The sequence below is a fragment of the Helicoverpa armigera genome, chromosome 18 (assembly GCF_030705265.1).
Source record: "Helicoverpa armigera isolate CAAS_96S chromosome 18, ASM3070526v1, whole genome shotgun sequence".
Classification (NCBI taxonomy): Eukaryota; Metazoa; Arthropoda; class Insecta; order Lepidoptera; family Noctuidae; genus Helicoverpa; species Helicoverpa armigera.
The window spans coordinates 6,865,828-6,888,724 of NC_087137.1; the positions used below are offsets into that span (position 1 = coordinate 6,865,828).

The 22,897-nt window shown below is 36.9% G+C and overlaps 3 protein-coding genes across 3 annotated transcripts; 1 reads left to right on the top strand and 2 right to left on the bottom strand.

Moving 5' to 3' along the window:
* Positions 1–493: 493 nt before the first annotated feature.
* Positions 494–4,553, bottom strand: LOC110376119 (mucin-2-like). Its single transcript, XM_064039271.1, has 3 exons — positions 4,447–4,553; positions 1,390–3,342; positions 494–1,173 (listed from the first exon to the last, which is right to left on the bottom strand). The coding sequence occupies exons 1-3, from the start codon at positions 4,499–4,501 to the stop codon at positions 944–946; spliced, it is 2,238 nt and encodes a 745-aa protein (XP_063895341.1). The 5' UTR covers positions 4,502–4,553; the 3' UTR covers positions 494–943.
* A 2,165-nt stretch (positions 4,554–6,718) lies between these two features.
* LOC110376113 (uncharacterized) lies at positions 6,719–21,858 on the bottom strand. The gene is made up of 4 exons (XM_021334477.3): positions 21,696–21,858; positions 8,389–8,471; positions 7,998–8,115; positions 6,719–7,622 (listed from the first exon to the last, which is right to left on the bottom strand). The coding sequence occupies exons 1-4, from the start codon at positions 21,754–21,756 to the stop codon at positions 7,393–7,395; spliced, it is 492 nt and encodes a 163-aa protein (XP_021190152.1). The 5' UTR covers positions 21,757–21,858; the 3' UTR covers positions 6,719–7,392.
* LOC135118097 (uncharacterized) lies at positions 10,135–11,225 on the top strand (the record flags this gene model as incomplete). The annotated part of the gene is made up of 1 exon (XM_064039138.1): positions 10,135–11,225. A coding segment is annotated over one exon (1,038 nt), but the record flags the coding sequence as incomplete, so codon positions are not given.
* Positions 21,859–22,897: the final 1,039 nt, after the last annotated feature.

The window sequence follows — 22,897 nt, forward strand, 5'->3', positions numbered from 1 at the left end:
ACAATAGCGGGATTTTGTATGCTCTAGCGAGCTTGAAGGTATGCAATATTTGAAGCGAAGAATCGTTTGTTCTGTATGATTTTTCTATCAAAGAACAATTAAAACAGAAATAGTCACTATATCTAAGAAATTAGTTCCAGTCATCAAACACATGCGGATTCACTTGCAATCCAAGCACACGGGTTCGACTGGGCAAAGGCAGTTTTATTTTGAGGTCTGTATGGTTATTTTGAGGTCATGGAACCCTGAGACCAAGCATTGCGTTCAAACTTTTACCTATGGATGCCCAATATAATGACATGCCCTTGGAACGCGAGATGCTTAAATAGGTAAACTTATTTTTATGGAATTTGACAGAAATCTTCAGAAGGTCGAAGTTTTATCTGCAAATAGATAATAGGTTGAGGAAATAAATAATATCAGTAGGTACTTCAGTTACAGTTAAGCGCTGGGTACTTCAGTGGTAGGATTTACTTAATAAATTACACATACACCTATTTATATAACATATTTTATTCGTTACAAATGACTAAGAACACACTTAAGATTTCGTAATGAACACACGATATGATAGATAAGTACATACTCTCTAAATGAATGTATAAACAATAAAGAAACATAGTAACTTTACAGATGAAGTAATTAAAAGGTTTTTGGGAGAATACGTTTAATGAAAAATTACAATAATTTAAAGGAATGCAAGTACACAGGGAAAATAACAACAGAATACTTAAACAACCCTAACACTACCTATGAAATAACTAAGCCACTAGCCTGGATCCAATTGTATCCAATATTAAACTTTGAACTCCGTTCATTTACAAAACAACAATAGAGTAGATAAACAAAAACTAAAAAATTGGTAAGTGGCAATTATTTCACTTCATTCAGAACTTCAATCTAGACTAGAGCAGCTTCCACGCCTAAGTTCTATCTAGCCGTATTACAATCTATAGCAGAAGTTCAAAGCTGATACCAAGCAGGCCACTATTAAACCAATCGTCCCAGTAGTTTTGACGGATGCGTTGCAGAGATCACCAGTGCAGACTTTACAGGTAGTGACGTTGCCACTGTTTCCTACCAAAGTCTTACACTGATTGTTAGAACTGCCAGAGTCATCGTCTTCCTCAGGTGGATAGTAGCAATCTCGAATAACGTTCGTCGCACCATTTTCTGCAAAAATTAAACATGTTTTTAATTTCGGTTTTCGAACAAATGCACATAGTGATTCGGAGATAACAAGATGTTTAATGATGGTGGTTAATGGTTAACTTTTTGCTAAGGACATAGTGAATCTATTTCAGACGGAAAGATTATTGAAAAGTCTGGGGGGTCAAATTGAATATAAAATATTTCTATTGGTAAAAATACTCTAGTTATCGATATTACCTTCGTAAGACACTTCAATACATTGAGGTTCAGCTTCCGATGCTGCATCATCTCTGGGCTGCATGACAGACAGTAATCGTCGTCTTCCACCCGACATTTTCTGACCTGGTTCGTTAGTGTCATCAGTGCTGGGAGCGTCACTGTTTGGTGAATTACTGCTTGGAGCATTAGTGCTAGGTGCGTCAGCGCCTTGTGCATCAGTGCTTGGTGTATCAGTGTTTGCCCCGCCAGTGCTGGGAGCGTCTGTGCTTGGTTTATCAGTGCTAGGTGCATCAGTGCTGGGCTTGTCAGTGCTAGGTGCATCAGTGCTCGGCTTGTCAGTGCTAGGTGCATCAGTGCTCGGCTTGTCAGTGCTAGGTGCATCAGTGCTGGGCTTGTCAGTGCTAGGAGCATCAGTGCTCGGCTTGTCAGTGCTAGGTGCATCAGTGCTGGGCTTGTCAGTGCTAGGTGCATCAGTGCTGGGCTTGTCAGTGCTAGGTGCATCAGTGCTCGGCTTGTCAGTGCTAGGTGCATCAGTGCTGGGCTTGTCAGTGCTAGGTGCATCAGTGCTGGGCTTGTCAGTGCTGGGCTTGTCAGTGCTAGGTGCATCAGTGCTGGGTTTGTCAGTGCTAGGTGCATCAGTGCTGGGCTTGTCAGTGCTAGGTGCATCAGTGCTGGGCTTGTCAGTGCTAGGTGCATCAGTGCTGGGCTTGTCAGTGCTGGGCTTGTCAGTGCTAGGTGCATCAGTGCTGGGCTTGTCAGTGCTAGGTGCATCAGTGCTGGGCTTGTCAGTGCTGGGTGCATCAGTGCTGGGCTTGTCAGTGCTAGGTGCATCAGTGCTGGGCTTGTCAGTGCTAGGTGCATCAGTGCTGGGCTTGTCAGTGCTAGGTGCATCAGTGCTGGGCTTGTCAGTGCTAGGTGCATCAGTGCTGGGCTTGTCAGTGCTAGGTGCATCAGTGCTGGGCTTGTCAGTGCTAGGTGCATCAGTGCTGGGCTTGTCAGTGCTAGGTGCATCAGTGCTGGGCTTGTCAGTGCTAGGTGCATCAGTGCTGGGCTTGTCAGTGCTAGGTGCATCAGTGCTGGGCTTGTCAGTGCTAGGTGCATCAGTGCTGGGCTTGTCAGTGCTAGGTGCATCAGTGCTGGGCTTGTCAGTGCTAGGTGCATCAGTGCTGGGCTTGTCAGTGCTAGGTGCATCAGTGCTGGGCTTGTCAGTGCTAGGTGCATCAGTGCTGGGCTTGTCAGTGCTAGGTGCATCAGTGCTGGGCTTGTCAGTGCTAGGTGCATCAGTGCTGGGCTTGTCAGTGCTAGGTGCATCAGTGCTCGGTTTGTCAGTGCTTGGTGCATCAGTGCTGGGCTTGTCAGTGCTGGGCTTGTCAGTGCTGGGCTTGTCAGTGCTTGGTGCATCAGTGCTGGGCTTGTCAGTGCTTGGTGCATCAGTGCTGGGCTTGTCGGTGCTAGGTGCATCAGTGCCTGGTTTGTCAGTGCTAGGTGCATCAGTGCTGGGCTTGTCGGTGCTAGGTGCATCAGTGCTGGGCTTGTCAGTGCTGGGCTTGTCAGTGCTTGGTGCATCAGTGCTGGGCTTGTCAGTGCTGGGCTTGTCAGTGCTTGGTGCATCAGTGCTGGGCTTGTCGGTGCTAGGTGCATCAGTGCCTGGTTTGTCAGTGCTCGGTTTGTCAGTGCTTGGTGCATCAGTGCTGGGCTTGTCGGTGCTAGGTGCATCAGTGCTGGGCTTGTCAGTGCTCGGTTTGTCAGTGCTTGGTGCATCAGTGCTGGGCTTGTCAGTGCTGGGCTTGTCAGTGCTAGGTGCATCAGTGCTGGGCTTGTCAGTGCTAGGTGCATCAGTGCCTGGTTTGTCAGTGCTCGGTTTGTCAGTGCTTGGTGCATCAGTGGTTGGTCTTTTGCTTGGACATATTTTTTCGTGACTTGAATTTACTTTCTGGCAGTCGCGGCAAACGTAACATTTTCTTGCATTTGCTGAAAATCAAACATAATAAAAATTTGTCTGGTTGAAACTCATAAATCTTTTTATTCGGGAATTCATGGTACCTATTATTTTTATTTCTTACTAAGTATTTCGAAAAGTATCTATGTAGATGTTTAATTGATGCGTCTGTATTGTGATTGTATGCCTCATCTGGCAAATGATACTAATTTGCAACAGCACAAGCGGCTTAAAATGTACTAAAAGTACTACTACAATATGTTACAAAGATACATCATACATGAAGATTATTTGTGTTGAAACATGATGCAATGCAATGAGGATAACAAATAGGGGTGAGCGATAATCGCAATAAAGGTACTTTAACAGATATGATTCTTGAAAAGCGTGGCACCTTATCTGTTGAGTAGGTACCCAACCAATGTACTTAATACGTGCAGAAAATGCACTTTCAAATGTTACACCTAAAGCACTAATCTTCCAAACTATTTATGTGAGGGCCGGCCTCTAGTCCTAAATGCTTATTGACGTCTTCAAACCAGGTACCTGGGCGACAGAATACTTTAGGCTTTTGTATTAAAAAAAGGCTGAAGCCAACTAGCTATCATGTTTTATTAAATACAGCCTGGTGATAGGCGGATAGCGAAGTCTTAGTAATAGGGTCCCGTTATACCCTTTGGGTGCGCAACTATTAGAAGTACTCAGTATGAAAGAAGATAAATGGCTAACTTCAGAGATTGGAAGTTCTGTGTTTCGGAAAGCACGATGAATTGTAGGTCCCAGCTACAATTTGAAAATCTTTGGCAGTCGTTACGGGTAGTCAGAAGCCAAAAAGCTTGACAACCAGTGATACCAAGGGGTATTGGGTTGGCCGGGAACTGGGTCGAGGAGGTCAGATAGGCAGTGGCTCCTTTTAAACACTTGTATTCAGCTGCATCCAGTGCAGTTCAGAAGCCGACCCCATTGTCGTTGGGAAAAGGCTAGGCAGGTATGAACCAAAAATATAAATCGCGAAAAACGTCAATGGAATTGATCTGTTAGGTATCTACTATAAAACTGATGACCAATTATTAAGCTCTTAAAACACTTTGGACTGAAGATCTTCGATTAGTAAACAAAATATTAATTCACCATACCTGTAATAACAGCACACAAAATCACTAAAGTGATGATAGGAAATATCTTAGTCATTGTTCTATCCTGTGTAACGTAGATTTCACTGAGGACTATCAGTGTATTATCATTACATTACTTTTATATCAAGTGAGAGACACTTCATAATTCATATACAGGTGGTTTTATAAAAGAAGAGGATTAAACATAGGGGATGTCCCCGGCTATCTTTGAATTTACTGTACAAACATAGCATTATTACACAGTAAAATGAAATTTTGAAAAGAAATAGTAGGTACTGGGATTTATTTGTTTTCCATAGTTAGATACTTTAATCAATCAGACTGCCTCGTTGGTCTAGTGGTCGCAAGAGCGGCTGCTGTGCTCGAGGCCGAAATTGCTTTGTGGGTTTTCTCAAACTTTCACAAAGGCCCGTAGTCTGGAAGTTGGTGATTGATTCACCCGTGCATCGGAGAGCACGTAAATGTCGGTCCTGCGCCTGATCTCTTTCCGGTCGTACATAAGAGAGTACATAACAGGAGTACATAAGATGGCTAGTATAATGTATTATGATATTTATAGCTTCTATACCCCATTGATTTCAGGCCAGTCTTTTTGGCACCATCAGAGGTCTATCGTAATGAACCCAAATATTTCATTGCTGTCGATTCTGTTTTTTCTGTAAACTTAGCCATCTCCTTTCTTCTTGCTTGTGATGACTATACTATCTACTAGCTGGTGCCCGCGACTTCGTCTGCGCAGGTTTAGTATTTCGAACAATATGTTTACAAATTGTAGCCTATGTGTTATTCTGATGTATAAGCTATATTATTGTAAAGTTTCATTAAAATCCATTTAGTAGTTTTACATCCATACATACAAAAGAAGCTGAAGAGTTTGTTTGTTTGTTTGAACGCGCTATTCTCAAGAACTACTGGACCTATTTGAAAAATTATTTCAGTGTTAGATAGCCCATTTATCGAGGAAGGCTATAGGCTACTTTTTATCCGGGTTCGTGCCGTGGTTCCTACGGGACGCGGGTGAAAAAGCGGGAAAACGGCTAGTTATCTATATCTTTTTGAAGCTGAAAATTAACGGGGGGAAAGCTTATGCCCGGGAGAAGGACATATGAGGATCGATGAATCGATGAGGGTGAAACCGCGGGCGAAAGGTAGCTTTACAGTTAGAAGATACTTTGAAATTTATTTAATTTTATTCATATATACCTATTTATTTCAAACACCATCTACAATGTTTAAGGCGCAATCGATTAAATCGCAATCAATTACTAATATCGTTTAGTAAATTACTTATTAGAAAAGTTCTTATTAAATACATGATTCACTGTTTAAATGAGGTGATATACTCTTAACTAATAATTTTAACCAGTTTTATATATTTTAATGTATTTTTATGTGTTTTATTTTTGCAAAAAACATAATTAATACCTAACTGTGCGTTATAAATCCTTTATATTAAAAATATATATTATTACAAATGTATGATGCAAGCAGATGTATATATTTATTTGTATACGCATCTATAATAGAATCCCAGTTCATTTGTTAGAACTAACGGGCAGTTCTTTTAAAATTTAAATTAAGGATATTCTTATTAAAAAGGCTTATTATAATATTGAAGTCGCTTTATAAAGTTTTTTTTCGCAATTTTAACCATAATAACCATAAAACACCACGTGTTTTATTAACTTTTAAGAGGACACACTTCATAATTTATCATCGAGTAGGTATCGTTATTAATACCGCTTAATAGATAATGGTATATTTTAAGAATTGAGGGATAAGGAACAGAGTATAAGTCCTGAAGAACCAGAATAATGTAAAAACCTTAATTAATAAGTTAATCATGTCAGTAAATCAGCTCTGCATTGGTTGTACGGCAGACTGCACATCAGTGGTATCTGTCATGCACCTTAACTCAATAGTTATAAGTAGGTACGATTTTACTATAAAACTGTTACCACTGACCTGAAGTTGACTGTACCTAAGGTTTTTTGTATTATTCCCGCGATTTATAAGATCACGCATCATATGGAATGTTAACTTTGGTGAAACATCGAAAAAACAGTTTCAAATTTAAACATCCCACTACTAGTTGAAGCACTGACATATTATTTTGTTCAGCTTACTCGTTTTAGAATAGTATATAAGCATAAGCGACCAGGCTTCTCTTAATACCAGATTCTGCTGATAATATTTTTTGGGTTTAAAAAATATCTGCACGGGTGAATTTGACTACCACATACTTCTATCACTAGTAAAAATAAAAAAGCGGTTTTTATTTAATTTTTATTAAAAATACATACATACATTAAAAGGACGGCCTTTAACTATACATAAATACATAAATGCTTCTTATTTAATGTCTCGATAACAATGTTGAGTGTATCACATAAAATTGTAAGCTTAACATGTAGTACACATTACAGCTGTAAGATTCTATTTACCTCATGCAACAGTTCAATTTTTCCACAATAGTGTTTGTTCTATTAAATACATAGACAGGTTAATACATTAAATAAAAACACCATTTAAAAACAAGTGTCTTATTTTAAAGTTTCCTTTTAAAATTGGTTAAACTACTTAACAATTCCCAGGTACAGATTATCTTTATTGCTATCAACGCTAACAATATATTGGTTACATATAGTTTTGGTACTCATAACGGTGTCAGTTATTTTTATAAGACACAACGTGTTTAGGCCACGTTTTATAACTTATCCTAAATACAACACTAAATAAACACACAAAGCAAATAAACAGACGATTGGACGGTCCGATGTTCATATAAAAGGCATTTTCGGCTTGACCAATGGTTGCAGACTGCTTATTTTTGGGGTGAACGTAGAAATTGTGATTTTGGCACCTTTTTGAACAAATGCAAGCGGTACACTGAAGGTGCCTAAGCTATACCAATAGTTGTTCACTTGCTTTGAAGTTGTTTAGATATTATTGCTTGCAGAACAAGTAGGAAGCGATAAGCGCTAGAGTGGCGAGGGGGAGAGAGAAGGAGAGAGAGGTGGCGGCGTTGCAGTTGTCCTTGTCGCACACGCTGCAGTGCTTGATCTTCTTGGTGGGGTCGATGTTGGCGAGCTTGGAGGAGTTCTCCAGGGAGCGGCACGTGTGGTTGATGTCAGCGGGGTTCGCGTCCAGGCAGGTGCGCACTACGGTGCCAGTCTCTGTAAGAACAAAAACAATGGCATCAGTAGACGCGGGTATACACATAGAACATGTAGGGAAGAAGTACCACGTAACCTCACAAGCTAAAAGGTGTTGATGAAAAAATATAGAGAAATAACTAACTTACTACCTATCCCTAGTTGCTAAGACGAGACCAAATTAATCAAAACTGTTAAAAAGTAATCAGATACTATCTAAAGAAAAAATATAACCTTTAATAAATCTTCTGTTGAAAAATAAATTGATAATTTATCTGATACAGTCCACACCCAAGTTGACAGTGTTGAAAAATACAACTAATTCCTTCAAAAAAAAGCCCTAATGCGATCCCTCTCATCTTGGTGATTTAAGAAAATAGAAGCAACAGTACTTACGCATAACAATTTTGTGGCAGTATCTAGGAGCGCCGACCACACTGCCGAACACCTCACCAGGCAGCACGGAGCGTAGGTAGAGAGTGTTGTAGTTAATTGAGTCTTGCGTCATGCAGTCCTAGAAAGGATACAATGGCCTCGGTTAATAAAAGGGTACGTACTCAACACTCAGGCTATAGGTTACACACAAGTCGGAAGAAAATAGGTATAGAAAATCTCGCGTTGCAAGTTGCAAAATATTTTTTTGAAAATAGGAGCAGTGTCCTAATTTAAGTATAGTTATCGGCACGAATCTTGAGCTCTGACCTACATCTGACCAGAAGTGATTAAATATATTAGTGATTATAGATATTATATTTATGAAGCCTTAAATATAAGTATTTTAACGTACCACTTGATGCTTTGTGCTTTTGAAGGGGTCTCCGCAAGCCGGGTCTGTTTCGGAATTACATTGGTAACAATGTAGGCAGGATCCTGAAAAGGATAAAACAGTAATTTAAAGAAAATATTTTCAAACTTAAAAAACCTAAAGATATTAGTTGAATAATAAACTGATTCTGCGAAGATTGGCAATCATTTAAATAATAATGTTGGGCTACAAATTATCTTGGCAATTTACGAATGTAATGTAATAAATGGAGATACGCATGGTTCCGAAATGACGGTGACCTCATAAAGTATGACGTCATAGAAGGAACAGCGTCCTCGTGTCGGTTAAGGATTGAATAACAAAAGTAAAAATAGTTATCTAAAACAGCTCTATCTAGGAACCGTAGAATAAATTCTTATATAAAAGAAAGAGGGTTTTCTTGGTACAAATTACTTGTAATAAAACGAGCGACCGTTTTTCCGAAAACGGGTCATGGTGGCTCCGATAAGAACGTGCGGTTTTGAAACCTAGCAAGGAATAATGTAAAAAGTAGACCATGTGACGTACAAACTGTTGGTTTAAAGTGAAGGAAAAATAAAGAGTACCTATATTTTATCTCGAACAAGCTTCGCTCATTATGGCCTCACTGTAAGTAGATGTTATATTGAGCTAAGTATCCGAAAATAGTCTTAAACATAAACTTGCTAAAGCATAACTTCAATAAGAAGTTATAAATTATGATCTAATAGCGATACCGTTCAAATAGAAAACAGATTAAACTTTCCGACTGACAATCTCCAATACACTACCAAACTAAAAATATCATCAACGTCGAACTAAAAATATAAATGATCAACTATCCCGAACTATCCACGATTACAGATTTCTTCAGAACTGCTCACTGTTCTGGAATAATGGAGTCTCGAATTACAACATTCGACATCCACAGGGTTATATGAAGCTCATAAAATTGATCTAGTGTCGCAGAAAACAACAAAGGGAGAGAACTTTTTATTGCTGTGATATGAAAACTTATCTATTGAGGACGACAAACAGATCAATAACTAAACAGATATTCTAAGACACTTTGTTATGTTCAACTGTTCAAGCCTAGTCCTCTTTTAGTATTGAGGTCGACTTCTAGACAACTAGATGCCGCTTAATGTCAGCATTTTCTGCGAAACGACTGTCATTTCAGTCGTAACCTTATTTCTAAGATACGATTCCAGTCTGCTTCTTGTCTAGTCTTTGAAATTTGCATGAGACGATGGATTTCAGACCAAGGTAAAGCAAATTAAAGCAATATTTTAAAATGAAGAAGGTACTCGGTATATGATTACATATGATTGATTTTTCGTTCATGAATCAGTCGACTTGTGCCAAACCTTTTTTGTACAAGATCAATTTGTTTATGGAGGTGTGACGGTATGAAATAGACTCTTGTCATACGAAGACCTTGTTGGACCTGGCATTTATTAAGGTTTCAAGAGGAGCGTACCTATTAAGTATATTTTAATTAGTACCACTTAATCAAGTGAGTTATACCTACTTAGTCACAACACTGGCCTCTAACTTCCGCTTCTGCAATTTGAGTGGAACTATTTCTTTTACCAATTCCGTTATCGATATCAGCATTTTAATAAATTACTTCCATGCTTGCCAATTAAAATTTACAGATAGTAAAGAATTTTCTTGGTATGTTGCTCTGGTTAGTACGTCGATAATTCGGGCGTTGTATCTAATAATAGACGTTCTATTTAACCCAAACTTTCAACTGAAACTGCAATATTGGCTCTCAAGAATACTGTTCAGTATTACACAGACCGCAAAACTCCGGTATATGCCTGTTTCCTGGATCTCTCCAAAGCCTTCGACCTTGTGTCATATGATGTGCTTTGGAGAAAGCTGGGGGACAGGAATGTGCCAAACGAGCTCCTTAGGCTATTGCAGTATTGGTATGCTAACCAAACAAATAATGTAAAGTGGTCTAACAAATTATCTAATACATATAGGTTAGAATGCGGTGTAAGGCAGGGAGGGCTAACGTCTCCTAGGCTTTTTAATGCCTATATAAATGACCTCATAGACGAGCTCAGTAGCATGCGTGTTGGCTGTTCGGTTGGTGGTGTAAACATCAACAGCATCAGCTATGCAGACGATATGGTGCTGCTGGGCCCGACTCCAGGTTCTATTGCATCAATGCTGAAAGTCTGCGAGAGCTATGCAGCTAAGCATGGTCTCGTGTATAATGCGAAAAAATGTGAGTACATGATTTTTAAGGCCGCTGGTAAATGCCCTGATCAGATACCCATTTTTACCATGAATGGCATGAACATAAAAAGAACAAATAGCTTCAGATATCTCGGGCATATACTTACAGACGACCTTAAAGATAATGCAGACGTTGAAAGGGAGCGTAGGGCGCTGGCGGTCCGAGGTAATATGTTGGCACGTAGATTTCACCGTTGTACCGATCAGGTTAAAATTACGCTGTTTAAAGCGTACTGTCAAGGTCTGTACACGGGGGGTCTATGGATCAGCTGTACCAAAAGATCGCTGGACGCCCTGCGTGTCCAATATAATAATATTTTTAGGATGATGTTGGGATTACCCCGCTTCTGTAGTGCGTCGGAAATGTTTGCGGAAAATCGAACCGATGACTTTTACGCCTTAATAAGAAAAAAAACGGCATCAATAATAACTAGGATTCGGGCTAGTAACAACAGAATCCTAAAAACAGTGGCGGAGAATCTGTACTCTCCTATCTTTAGGCATTTTGTGAAGTTGGTAGTGAGGATAGCGTGAGGGTAAATTTGTGTAATTATGTTTAACTACTAACAATAATTTTAAGTTGTGTTTTTACTAACAAGATGGACTGTGTATTGTCTGATAAATAAAGATTATATTATTATATTATATTATATTATATTAACAAAGCAAACGTAACAGTTATTTTAGTTCAGTTTGTGACATACAAATATATTCTCATACTAGAGTTGTTGGACTAGTTGCGATGTGCAAGGAATTGTCACAAAAAATAAAGTAAATAACATACTTCTTGCACCACTGATGATAACTCACGTAATTAAAAAATATGAATAAACAGTTTAACATATGTACTATTGAAGTGATTTAGAAGTACGTAAGTAAAAAACTTCTAAAATTAATAGAGTACATGTTTCTGAGTCCTAAGCTTCGAAAGCCTGCGGAAATATTCGACAATGAGGGTTTTTGAAATTTTTTCTGCCACCGGGTGGCGCCACGTATGCGTCTGGTCCAAACAGCTGTCAAATAGTATGGAATTGTAGGTGCCGAACTTATTGTTTATTGAAATTCTGTTATATTGGAAGTGTTATTGATTTTATTATGGACTACGGTCAGAATAAGGTTTTCTAACTAAAAATTGAGCTAAGAGAGAGGGTGCAAAAGTCACTGGTACTAAGGAAAAGCTTGTTGAAAAATTTGTTAACACAATATGATTTAGTTTTTTTTATTTACTCAACCGCAATAGTAAAACAATAATGCAGTGCTTTAATTATAAAATAAAAAAAAACACTAAAATTGTTCACTATTCATAGTAAAGATAAGCACTTTGACAGTTATTGGACCTGACGACTCGGTGCTGCCACCTCGTGGATTGCCATTTTAGAAAACCCTCATTGATGAAAAACTTAATGCTGGAAGGTAGCAATTAGGAAACAACTATTTACATGTATTTCAAGAGGATCGGTGAGGAGTTACAGCGAGGCCCTGGCCAGCACAAAAGACTTCAGAAGGAACGTTTGGGGGTTTTTCGTCAATACTAGTCTGATACCTCTTAACTATACCCACAGCAGTATCGGTCAGTTTCTGATTTTGAGGGCGCAAAAGACGGAGTAGATATTTAGGTATAGGAAAATACCAGCCCCTATATCTTTATATTCCTTGAATGAAACTACCCAGTTTACTTCGTGGAATATTCGCGATTATTTCAGGTCAAAGGCCGTCTTTTAGTCACCACTCACGTCTAAGACGTTAGTTAAACAGTAAATTGGATTAATTTAGTTTTGTTAGTGCGGTTACACCTACCTAAGGAGTGCAATGACTTATACCTTCAATTTAGTCTTCAAGACTTTTGTCTTCACAGTTGTGAATATAATTTTACACCGGCGAATGAAGAAGAAAGTAGGTGATCCAAATATACATAAAACCGAATTATTCATTAATTAGATATGTAGATGATGTAAAAGATAAGTAAACTAAAAACTTACAATATCACCGAGATAAATGGTTTTAGCCAATCGACAACTACTTTCGCAATAACCTTTAAAAAATACGTTAAGCTCTTTTAAAAGCTTGAAAATATGTTCATCATTCAACGAGGTAAAAATCAAAAAATAGTTACTCTGTACTTAAACAGCAAAGCTTACACTCTCTATGCTCACGTGTACTTACATAAGTACATTAATACTAATACCTATAATAAGTTTTGGTGTAATACGTCTGTTGTAGGAAGAACCTAATGTTGGATATGCTTAACTGATTTAGAAAAATCTTATACCAACCGAAAGCTACGTTACTTACGAGTGTAGTTCCATAAAAGGCCCATAATAATGGCATGTTTACAATGGTATATGACAATATTTACCCATGTACGCCTAGAAAATGTGGTAACAAGTTCGTACCATAGGTACATACGTAGGTACATTTCCAAACTGGTGATGTCATGCAAGCAACGCCATTTATATAATAGGGCCATGAACACACGGTTCACCTTGAGAAAAACGAGTTTTTTTTCTCGAAGGCAAAGTGATACTTTTTTTTTAGACGTTTGTTTGCAAACAATGGGTTTTAGTTGATGGAAAGTGAGTACCTAGTATAACATGTACCTATAGGTACAGACTGTAACTAAAGTTCTGCTATTCTGTATAAAACATTCTGGTAGCTTCACGTTGTGGCTTTAAATAACTTTCACATTTCTATGAGAATAACGTTTGATGAACCACGTAAAATCCTATACCGGTTTTGGTTTCAAAACATCAACAAGACTGCAGTATGAATTCCTAAAAAGCTCTTTTTGATAAACTAGTCCTAAGCTCTTTTTCATTGCAAGAAGTAAAAAATAAGCTTTTACTACCTAAGACTTTTACACTTTACCCACATATTATTAAATAGTTACTACGCTAGCACTAAACAGGTTCTTTATAAATAATCTTTGTGAATGGAAAATAAATCATTTGGTATCCAGCAAAACTTTATTATTATACATAATGTATATTGAAGGCCAAACAAGTGCGTAACTTTGCAGTGACATAATGTTTCGCAAATAGATGGAATTTTAAGATGAGTATTGTTATTCTCATAGCCTAATGTTATAAGATTAGAATCAGATGCACGTTTTGGGTATCAATTCTTTTGTTTGTACACAATTATATTTTTATGTTAACTCGAGTGGAGCATGAAGTTAAGTTCTTACAGCCTATTATTTAAATTAGTCACATGAAAAAAAAGGTTTTGTTTGAATTTTCAATCAGCATGTTATGATGAAAATAAGAGGTGCATTAAGTATAATAAATTATTCATTTTAAAAAGCCTCAATTAAAAAGAATAATCATAATGTACCAGCCTATTAAGAAAATGATGGTCACCATAGACTAAGTTATTTGTTTACAAAGTCAAAGTGACTACAATAACAAAACAAAGTCACAAAGCAGCTTTGTTAGTAAAAACAAAGTGAAAAATAAACAAAAAACAAGAGTACCTAGTTTAAATAAATGGAGTTACATTACCTATTCATAAATTAGCTTAAATCAGTAGTTTGCGTAGCGCATTTTTACGACATTTGGAGGCTGTCCAAATTTTTAAGTGCATTTGTTATGTTTATCACTCGGCACCCGTGGTAATAATTACTCTTTATGTCTTCTGACTAATCAAAGAAGAATTTAAAGTAAATTACTGAACCTTTTCAGCATAATAGATGGTCTATTAGTTTTTGAATCATAAACTAGATCATAATAAAACGCTTATTGGAAAAATAATTCAGTACGCTTATTGCGTTCACGAAGTATGCGATTCTAATTTGGCATATTTAAGCTAAAATTCATATCAGAGAGTGGTAAAAAAATCACACGATAAAATATGAATAAAACGGGCTTCAAACAATTAGGTAATTTCTAAATCTAATGAGATTCTAAATCTAATGTAGAATTGCGTCTACTATTTTCGTACGAATAAATTAGTATGCTTAATCGTGGAAATCGCGGAACGAGGATGACACACATCTGCTTTTGTCCCATTCGTACTCAAAATAATTCGGTGACATACAATAGAAAATGTACAATTATAATGTTGCGTCATGCCTGGGGCTATAAAGTGAAGTCATTTTGGATTAGGCTTTAAAAGCGCCACAAAATTCATTATTTTTTTTATGAGCAAGTTCCATTAAACACATGTTTATGCATATGTTCTATAAAACCGTTTCCACGGATTATGTGTGAGAGCTTTGAGAGCAACATTCGAGCTTACAAATGCCCTATGAGAAGCTTCATGTGACATGGCTGGTTCGAGCAATAACTATTACGTTTTTAGGCTATTATTTGACGTCAGAAATCTAGAAGTCTGACAACTAGTTTTACTAAGGGATACCTGGACTTGAGTCTAGTCATGCATTTAACAGTTGTTGTCGGTCAATACAAACGACGGTACCTTTACTTGAACTGGCGCCTGTCAACTGTACAAAACATGCAGTCCCCCTATAAAATACTTCAGCGTTAATAGTAGATTTTCTCATTTAGTAGATTTGTTTGTATTGTGGCCTTGAAATCAATTTGGGATTGGTTATCCCATCTATCATCCCATATCAATCTATTCCGAATAAACTGTTAGAGTCATTTAAAAGTTGTTGAGAAACGTAATTGGTTGATGGATGAAAATAACAGCAATAGAACGTGTAACGGAAAAACTTCTGTATGAATCACCTTTGCAAATGATTAATTATACTTGTAACTATTATATATCTTTGTAACTACTGGCTATACTTAATAAATAAGCAATAACTTGTTTTGATTTATCGTTGTTTACCTCTCTGTAGGTTATTCGTGTTGTACTTACTTATGTAAGAAAAGTAAGAAAAACTTTAACTACCCATGTATGTCTTATTAACATATAGTTTTATATGTTTAGAGTGATTTATCAATCTAAATACATTTTTGAGCATTAAGTATATCATCGTCAGTAGCCTTTAACAGTTTGGTAAAGTTTCATCTTAACGGGATTAATAGTTTAGAAACACACACACACCATACATGAATGCAATAAAATTATATAGGTACAGATGGAACATGAAAACATACTATATTCTTGGCTCTTTCAATTTTATAGTAGTCTTAACGTCAAAGACTATAAAAACAATAACACAAATACTTTTATTTATTTGCAAGAAGATAATAAATAATTTCCAAGAATAACAGTAAAATATACCAAAAGAGCCATAACCCTGCTCCATAAAGAATTATGGGGAATATTAATAATTTTCTTAGTGTTCGGTCACGTTCCTCTTACCATAACATGGGCCAAAGTAGCTCTCGGGCCGAAGTTCACCAACAATATAAACGACAGTTTTCTTTAAACAGCAGGTTACTACGAATTTTCACGTTCAATTTTCATACTAAACAGTTGTTTTGAGAAAAACGGACGTTCATGTTGTCAGTTAAACTTGGACCTTAGGGCCCGTTCAAACAGACGGGCTCGGAAAGCATCGGCGCGCATTTTTCTTTTCACATAGACCGGAGCCGATCGGCTGCGCGAGCATTAAAGAGCATGCAAGCGGAGCCAAACATCAAGAAAAGCCGGTCGGCTCTTCTTGTTATTTCACACCGAGCGCCTTCGAGCATTCTTAATCACAAAAGCAGTGCACATCCAAAAATTACCCTTACTACAATTATTAGTACTCAATTTTCAACGTGTTAAGAGCTTGCTCTTCTCGCCGAGCCGGTCTGTCTGAACGGACCCTTAGACGGTGAATACGTGACACTGACTAGACTAAATATAACCATGATCTAATGTAAGTATGTCGTCATCGATACTAAATACGATATCGATGAGTTTACTTCGAGGTGTACGTACAAGCAACCCTAGTATTAATTTGTACTGGTCACGTACATAAAGAACAAAATAAACATAAGAAAGTACCATCGCCAAAACGCGGAGGCGGGCGTCACCTCGACTTTTTTTTAAACGTCAGTTTAACACTCGTCTAAAAAAATGATAGATTATGACGTTGAAATAAGGTCCATTTTGCAGCCACAGTTTTTTTAGACAAGTGTTCGACACATGTTTAAGTTTTTGTAGTAAGACCATACTTTTTGTTTATCATATACCTATCATTTTATTTTTTTAAAAACTAAAAATCTTTGACAGATGTGTCAAGTAACCGTAGAACGAATTGTTAGTTTGCGTTAGCGTTTTGGTCATGTTTTGCTTAACTATCGTGTAGGAATGTGTACATCCGACAAAAGTCTTGTCAATTCTAAATACTAATTTCTAAATTATAAAATTCATTACACATAAGTGCCTGCTTGAAATGGTTGGACGTATCCGGACACACTTGATTTGTTGTGTCATCATTATGTCCTTCTGCCCGTATATAGTGTACGGCCTTTAAATGTTTGTAGGTAATATTGCACGCTGGTATGACATTGTCGGACTAGGGCTAAGGTCTTAAACTTGCTTGCTTGCATACAAAACTTGATTATAACCAGCGACAATGGGGCTCAAAGGTATGGAGTCAGATTAGACTAGACCTGTGAGTTGCTGTGAGTGAACTCGGTTTTTTGAAAAAAATGTTTAAATAATCGATTTATTCACACTTTGATTTTGAATATGCTTACAAGTTTCTTGCATACGGAGTAGTCAACATAGTTTGTCTAGATCCCAACTTTTATGTAAAAGTTTTTATTTTCACAATGGAACGACTTTGCCCTCCTCTGGAATCGTAAACGCATACAATGTGCTATGAGACTTTGTAACGTCTGTCTATCTTGCAAACTGTTTCTTTTTGAAGAAAAAATAAAAGAAAATCGTTCTTATAAAACTGTTTATAAATGAAGTGGATGGTGGCCTACTAGACGATAGAGCGCCAACCTCTCAAGTACCTATGAGTTTGGGTTAGGTTCCAGGACAAGCAAGTACCAATGCAACATCTCTAAGTTCGAATTACTTTCTAAGTATATCCTGGACACCAATGACTGATTAAAGGTGAACGCAAACATCTCGAATAAAAATGGACTATAAAGTCTGAAATCACCAACCCGCATTGAGCAAGCGTGGTGATTAACGCTGAATCCTTGTCAGTGTGAGAGGAGGCTCGTGTCCAGCAGTGGGACGATAAAAAAGCTGATGATGAAATGAATACTTGACTAGCTATTAGTTTAATATTTTTTTAACATCGTAACACCATGTTTTCGGAAGTAATGGGCTCGCATGCGTTAATAGGAACACGACCTATTTCTGTCAAATTGGTTACAAACGCGCCGCAAGTGTGATTGGGTAACAAAAAACTAATTTCAAATAGTGTGACATTTGCTTTTATAAAACTTGTGGGACCTGAATATTAGTACAAGGCTGAATTTGTTTTTACGGAACGCTAGAAAATTATTTTCCGGATTTCACTGATGCCACTTTTTATAAATAGTTCACTATTCTCTCAATAATTATAAACGGAAGGATCGACAACACTAGCGAATATTGCAAATAGACCCGACGCTTTTGGAGTATTAGTGATAGGTGACACCCGATTAAATAAATAAATAATTCATACTAAGATAATGTGACAAGCTACTATTGGATTTTTCCGAGTTTTATGGGGGAGTAATGTTTTGTGGATGTGATTTGACAATAAATTTCTCTATTAGGTAACCAATTAGGTACCTACTTATCACAATTTTTTGTAGCGTGGAATATTTAACAAGGACATAAACTGCGAATTCAATTCTTCTCACAAAACTTGCAGACTATTCCAACCATTTGGATATTTTATTTCCATGACAGTATCAGGTCGTAAAATGGGAACAAAATTCTGTTGTCAGGCGTATTATATGTCTACAAAACATTGTACGTACATAGTTTACTTACAAGTGTATATGTTGCGCAAAATCGTAAAAAATCTGGAAAACTTCCAACCATTTTTCGTTCATCTTTATTATAAACACGTGTATAGAACGAATTTAATTTCATAATTGGCTGAAATCGGGGTATGGGGCGATTGAAGCTACCTTATGCCGCAACATAGTCTAAATAAAAGAGGTGTATTTGGCAGTAGTGAAAGAACTTTTCGATCTGAATTACGTTTTTCTTTTACTAAGCCGCCTTTTATCAAGTGCAATCTTTTAGTCAGCCGATAATGTCATTGGACTCATAAATCATCACTATGAAGATGAATGTTAGCGCGCATATTTCAACTATCAGCTATCTAGTCGGAAAAAAGTTCATTTGATTCACGATTATCTATCTATCTACAAGCCAAACTGTTAGCCAACTACCAGCCCAACTATAGGCCGACAGTTTAGACTGCAGTTCGCGGGGACTCTTAATTTGCAATCCATTTTCCGAACCAAGAGCTTATACAGGTATGTAAGTGACAATGCAATTACTTGGCGTGACTAGGTGAGCTGATGGAGTTCGAGTCGCCATAGCAACTCGTCAACTGCACAACATAGCTTTCATTTGTTTTAACGCCTTGATTTTCTTTTGAGTACTATGATGTAGGCATGCTAGGGTCTGTTGAGGTTTGTACTGACCAAAAAAGTTCAGCTCGCTTATTGAGAGCTTTCTTTTATATGGATTTTTATGTTTGTATATTTTTCTTAATAGTAATGTTTTCTAAATATTCATGAATAGTATGAATTGCAATGTGAACTCTTTACCCTCTTTAAACCATGTCTTACCACCGGTATTTTTCATAACATAAAGTTAGGTTTTCACTTCAAAATATAGGTAATATAAACTTAGCTAATAACTATCATAAAAACAAGTGTTGACCGTAAAGCAATCGGAAAATCCCTTACGAGAACCCATTACTGGAATAATACTGTAATAGTGTTCGTGTGTGCCAAATTCAAAACCGTTCAGCCGGTAAAGCGTGATTGAAGAGGTAATAAACGTTCAAACGGGAATTGTTCTCATCTACAGGTTTACATGTGGTTTAAATGTCATCTTCTTGAAAAGCTGATGCATTCCTTGGACTGTTGGGAAGCGTGACCGTGGCCCTGGTATAAGTACAGAAGGGTCAAGAAGTAACAAAGTTGGGGAGCAAAATTCTTGACACCTCTTCCCGACGGACCCACAGTTGGTCATCTGATGATTTTCCAGCTCAATCAAAAAGTTTTTTCCCGGGAGGTTTAATGGCTGGTCATGTATGACTCAAAAGCATTCAAGGGACATGCCTTCTTGGGTCTTTTTTTTGGAATATTTGCCTTTTGATAATATGGGCTTGAACACTCCAGCTATGCCTGCAACCTTTCCTAGATCGTCACACTGCCTACAGTTTATATCAGTCTAAGGCGCCTTATCTCTCTCTGGTCGTGGCGGATTGCCGTCCCATCGGGCTATGAGAGTGAAGGAATAGTGAGTGCACCTGTGTCTGCGCAAATGCTTGTGCACTATAATATGTCCTGCGCAGTTGGCTAATCTTCTTACATGAGAACAGCCGCCGTAGCCGATAATCGGCTAGGAGGACATCATCACTATATAACCTTGTATTATTGTCTGCTAAGCATTTACAAATAAGGACAATATTTAGTACTGACTATATAAAACCAACAATGTAGTATTGACTTGTCAATGCCTTTGTGTTGTCATACATGACTTCTAACCATTAAAACGAATGAGAGCTAATCTTTTAAAACAATAATGAGTGTAGGAGTGTTCACCTCAAACTGAAGTATGTACCGATGTGGCAACGTATTTTGTTTTTTCGTGCCTTTACTTGAATTTTAAGCATATTTGGCACGTGTAGATAAGTAACGCAATATTTGAGCAGTCTACGTAAACTTTTTCTAAACTTGCACTGATGTTTGCTAAGTGCATAAAAATATTTAGTTTAGATAATGGTATCTTATCTAAGTATTTAGCTTCGTAGCAACTTGCAAGTCTTTTCCTTTCTATTTGTTTTTCTGTATGGTGTTTTGTAACTTTTGAAAAAGGGCATGTACTTAACCTTGTTGAACCAAAAACGGGTCAGTTTTTCAAAGACCTTGTGGTCAGACAGACAGAAGACTGAGGCTAATGTAAGAACGTAAATTCTAGTCTTGTTTCGTCTTGTCTAGCCTTAGCCTTATTTACTGTGAATTCATAATCGTTCACTCTTAGTTACTGTTGTTTACCTTGATCTCACAGAGACATTAATTTATCAAAACATGAGCGTTTGCACGAAAAAAACAACGTTTTTTTACTTGAACAAAACATGTACGTATGTATGCGTGTTGCGAATGTATGAAGCTCCAACTTATGTGTATTATGCGTAGTTTTTTTTATGATTATTTCAGGTTTAAATTGTGCACAAAATTACCAAAATAGTGTGTAAAACAGTTCAAATCATTAAGTAGCGATATGTTATTTAAATTAAACGCAACTTATAAAAAACTACAATGACATCATAGATTTAAATAAAAAAACTTTAATCGGTGCGCGTGATAAAATGTCTAAAAAAAGCTGCTTGATAACCAGTCATTTGTTTTTTTTTTCGTTCATCGTGTGAATTCGTGTGCCATTTTTTTGCCCTTCATATAATCTATGGTGGCCTTTACTGAGTTTTATTTCTAATTGTGTTGAGCAGAATTATATTGACTTTTATTTATTCTATTTTTTTTTTGTAAAAAAGTTATTTTGAAAAATAAAATTTATGACTAATAAAAAGGCCACTGAATCAAGATTAGTGCTATCGCCCACAACAAACATTTGACCCAATTTCTCGGTCCTACGTGTACTTATAAATAGGAACTTATAGTTTGCTATTAAAATGAGAATACGAGAGCTTAAAGTTTTTAAATACTGGCAAATTTTAAAAACAAGTTAAGGATCTAAAGTTTTTAACAGTTTGATTGTTATTTGGCGTTTCCTGCATGTGTGTGTGAATGGAGCGGATATATTTTTTTTTAACATTACAAAATTGGAATAAAAGTAAAAAACCTTAGGCATAAACCGCATAAATAACCGTTGATGATAATAGATAAACGTTACAATAATCTCAATTGCTTTCAAGCATTTCAAATATACACTTGAAGTTAACATACAGTCACGCACAAAAGTGTTTCAAAATTTTATAAAAAAATTAAGAAAAAAAAAATACATACCAATTTCGAATAAAGCCAATAGAACGGCGAGGTTCAATGCGGTGAATCCGTATCGGGCCATTTTCTCTAGTGTATTTGTTAGAATCACGGCAAACGACTGAGCTCAAGCTACGGATGAACGATACTGAGACGCTGAGCGGCGCGCCCGCCCGACAGCATGACGCCGACCAACGCATTTACACGTAACGTAGGGTCAACCCTTCGCGCTTGTTGTTGAGGACAGTCCGTGGATTTTTTTTTAGTTATTCATCGTAGTTAGTCAGTAACCTTACTGAATTTAACGAGCCGTAGGGTGTGTCGAGTAATAAAGTATGCCTACATCGGGGGATAATCATTCCTAGTTCACTAGTTTGCAAGTTTAATAACTTCCCTGTCCCATGAGTCATATGTGATACACACCGATTGTTTATCTATTGTGTCTACATCGTGGACAGTGAAGTGGTTAAAGATCGCGACTGTTATTCTGAGAAGTAATGAAAGCAACATAAGTACATACTTACACATAAAGCTTTGATTTTTGACATGAGCAGTTTGTGAAGAAAGTACATTTGATTAGTGTTGCAAAAAAACAGTTTTTTTTCTAGTGTGAAAAAAAACCTTGAAAAAAAACCAGATAAAAAACTGTTTTTTTTCTGGGCCTTGTTTTTTTCAAGAGTATAATAACTCTAAAATTGTTAGGGCATTCACCGTTAAAGATTAATGCTTAAGATTACATAATAGAGTCTTAGGTTTATTCTTGAATCTACGGTACTTTTCTGATAAAACAGAACCAAATTTTATGAAAATATTGGCAACATTCATTGATATTTACTCAACGAAAGGGAAATTTTGAAAATTGAACTAAAAAGTAGGCTAGAAAAAAAACCAAATTTAGAAAAAAAACAACGATGCAAAGTTTTTTTTCATGTTTTTTTTCAATAAAGTGAAAAAAAACAAATCGTTTTTTTTCATTTTACATCACTACATTTGATAATTTTTAAGAAATCTGTGTTTTAGAAGAATTTTTGCAGAAAATTTTGGCAATCATGATGTTGAGATCGATAAAAATTAAGATTTAAATGGCACTGAATGTCTTGGAGCAATTATTTTAATATCTGTATGACTAATGATTATGACTGTACATTAGCCACTAGCAAGGACTTCGCTTAATACCATGAAGCGTATTTACGAGTATTTTACGACGTCAGAGCTGTCATCATTTG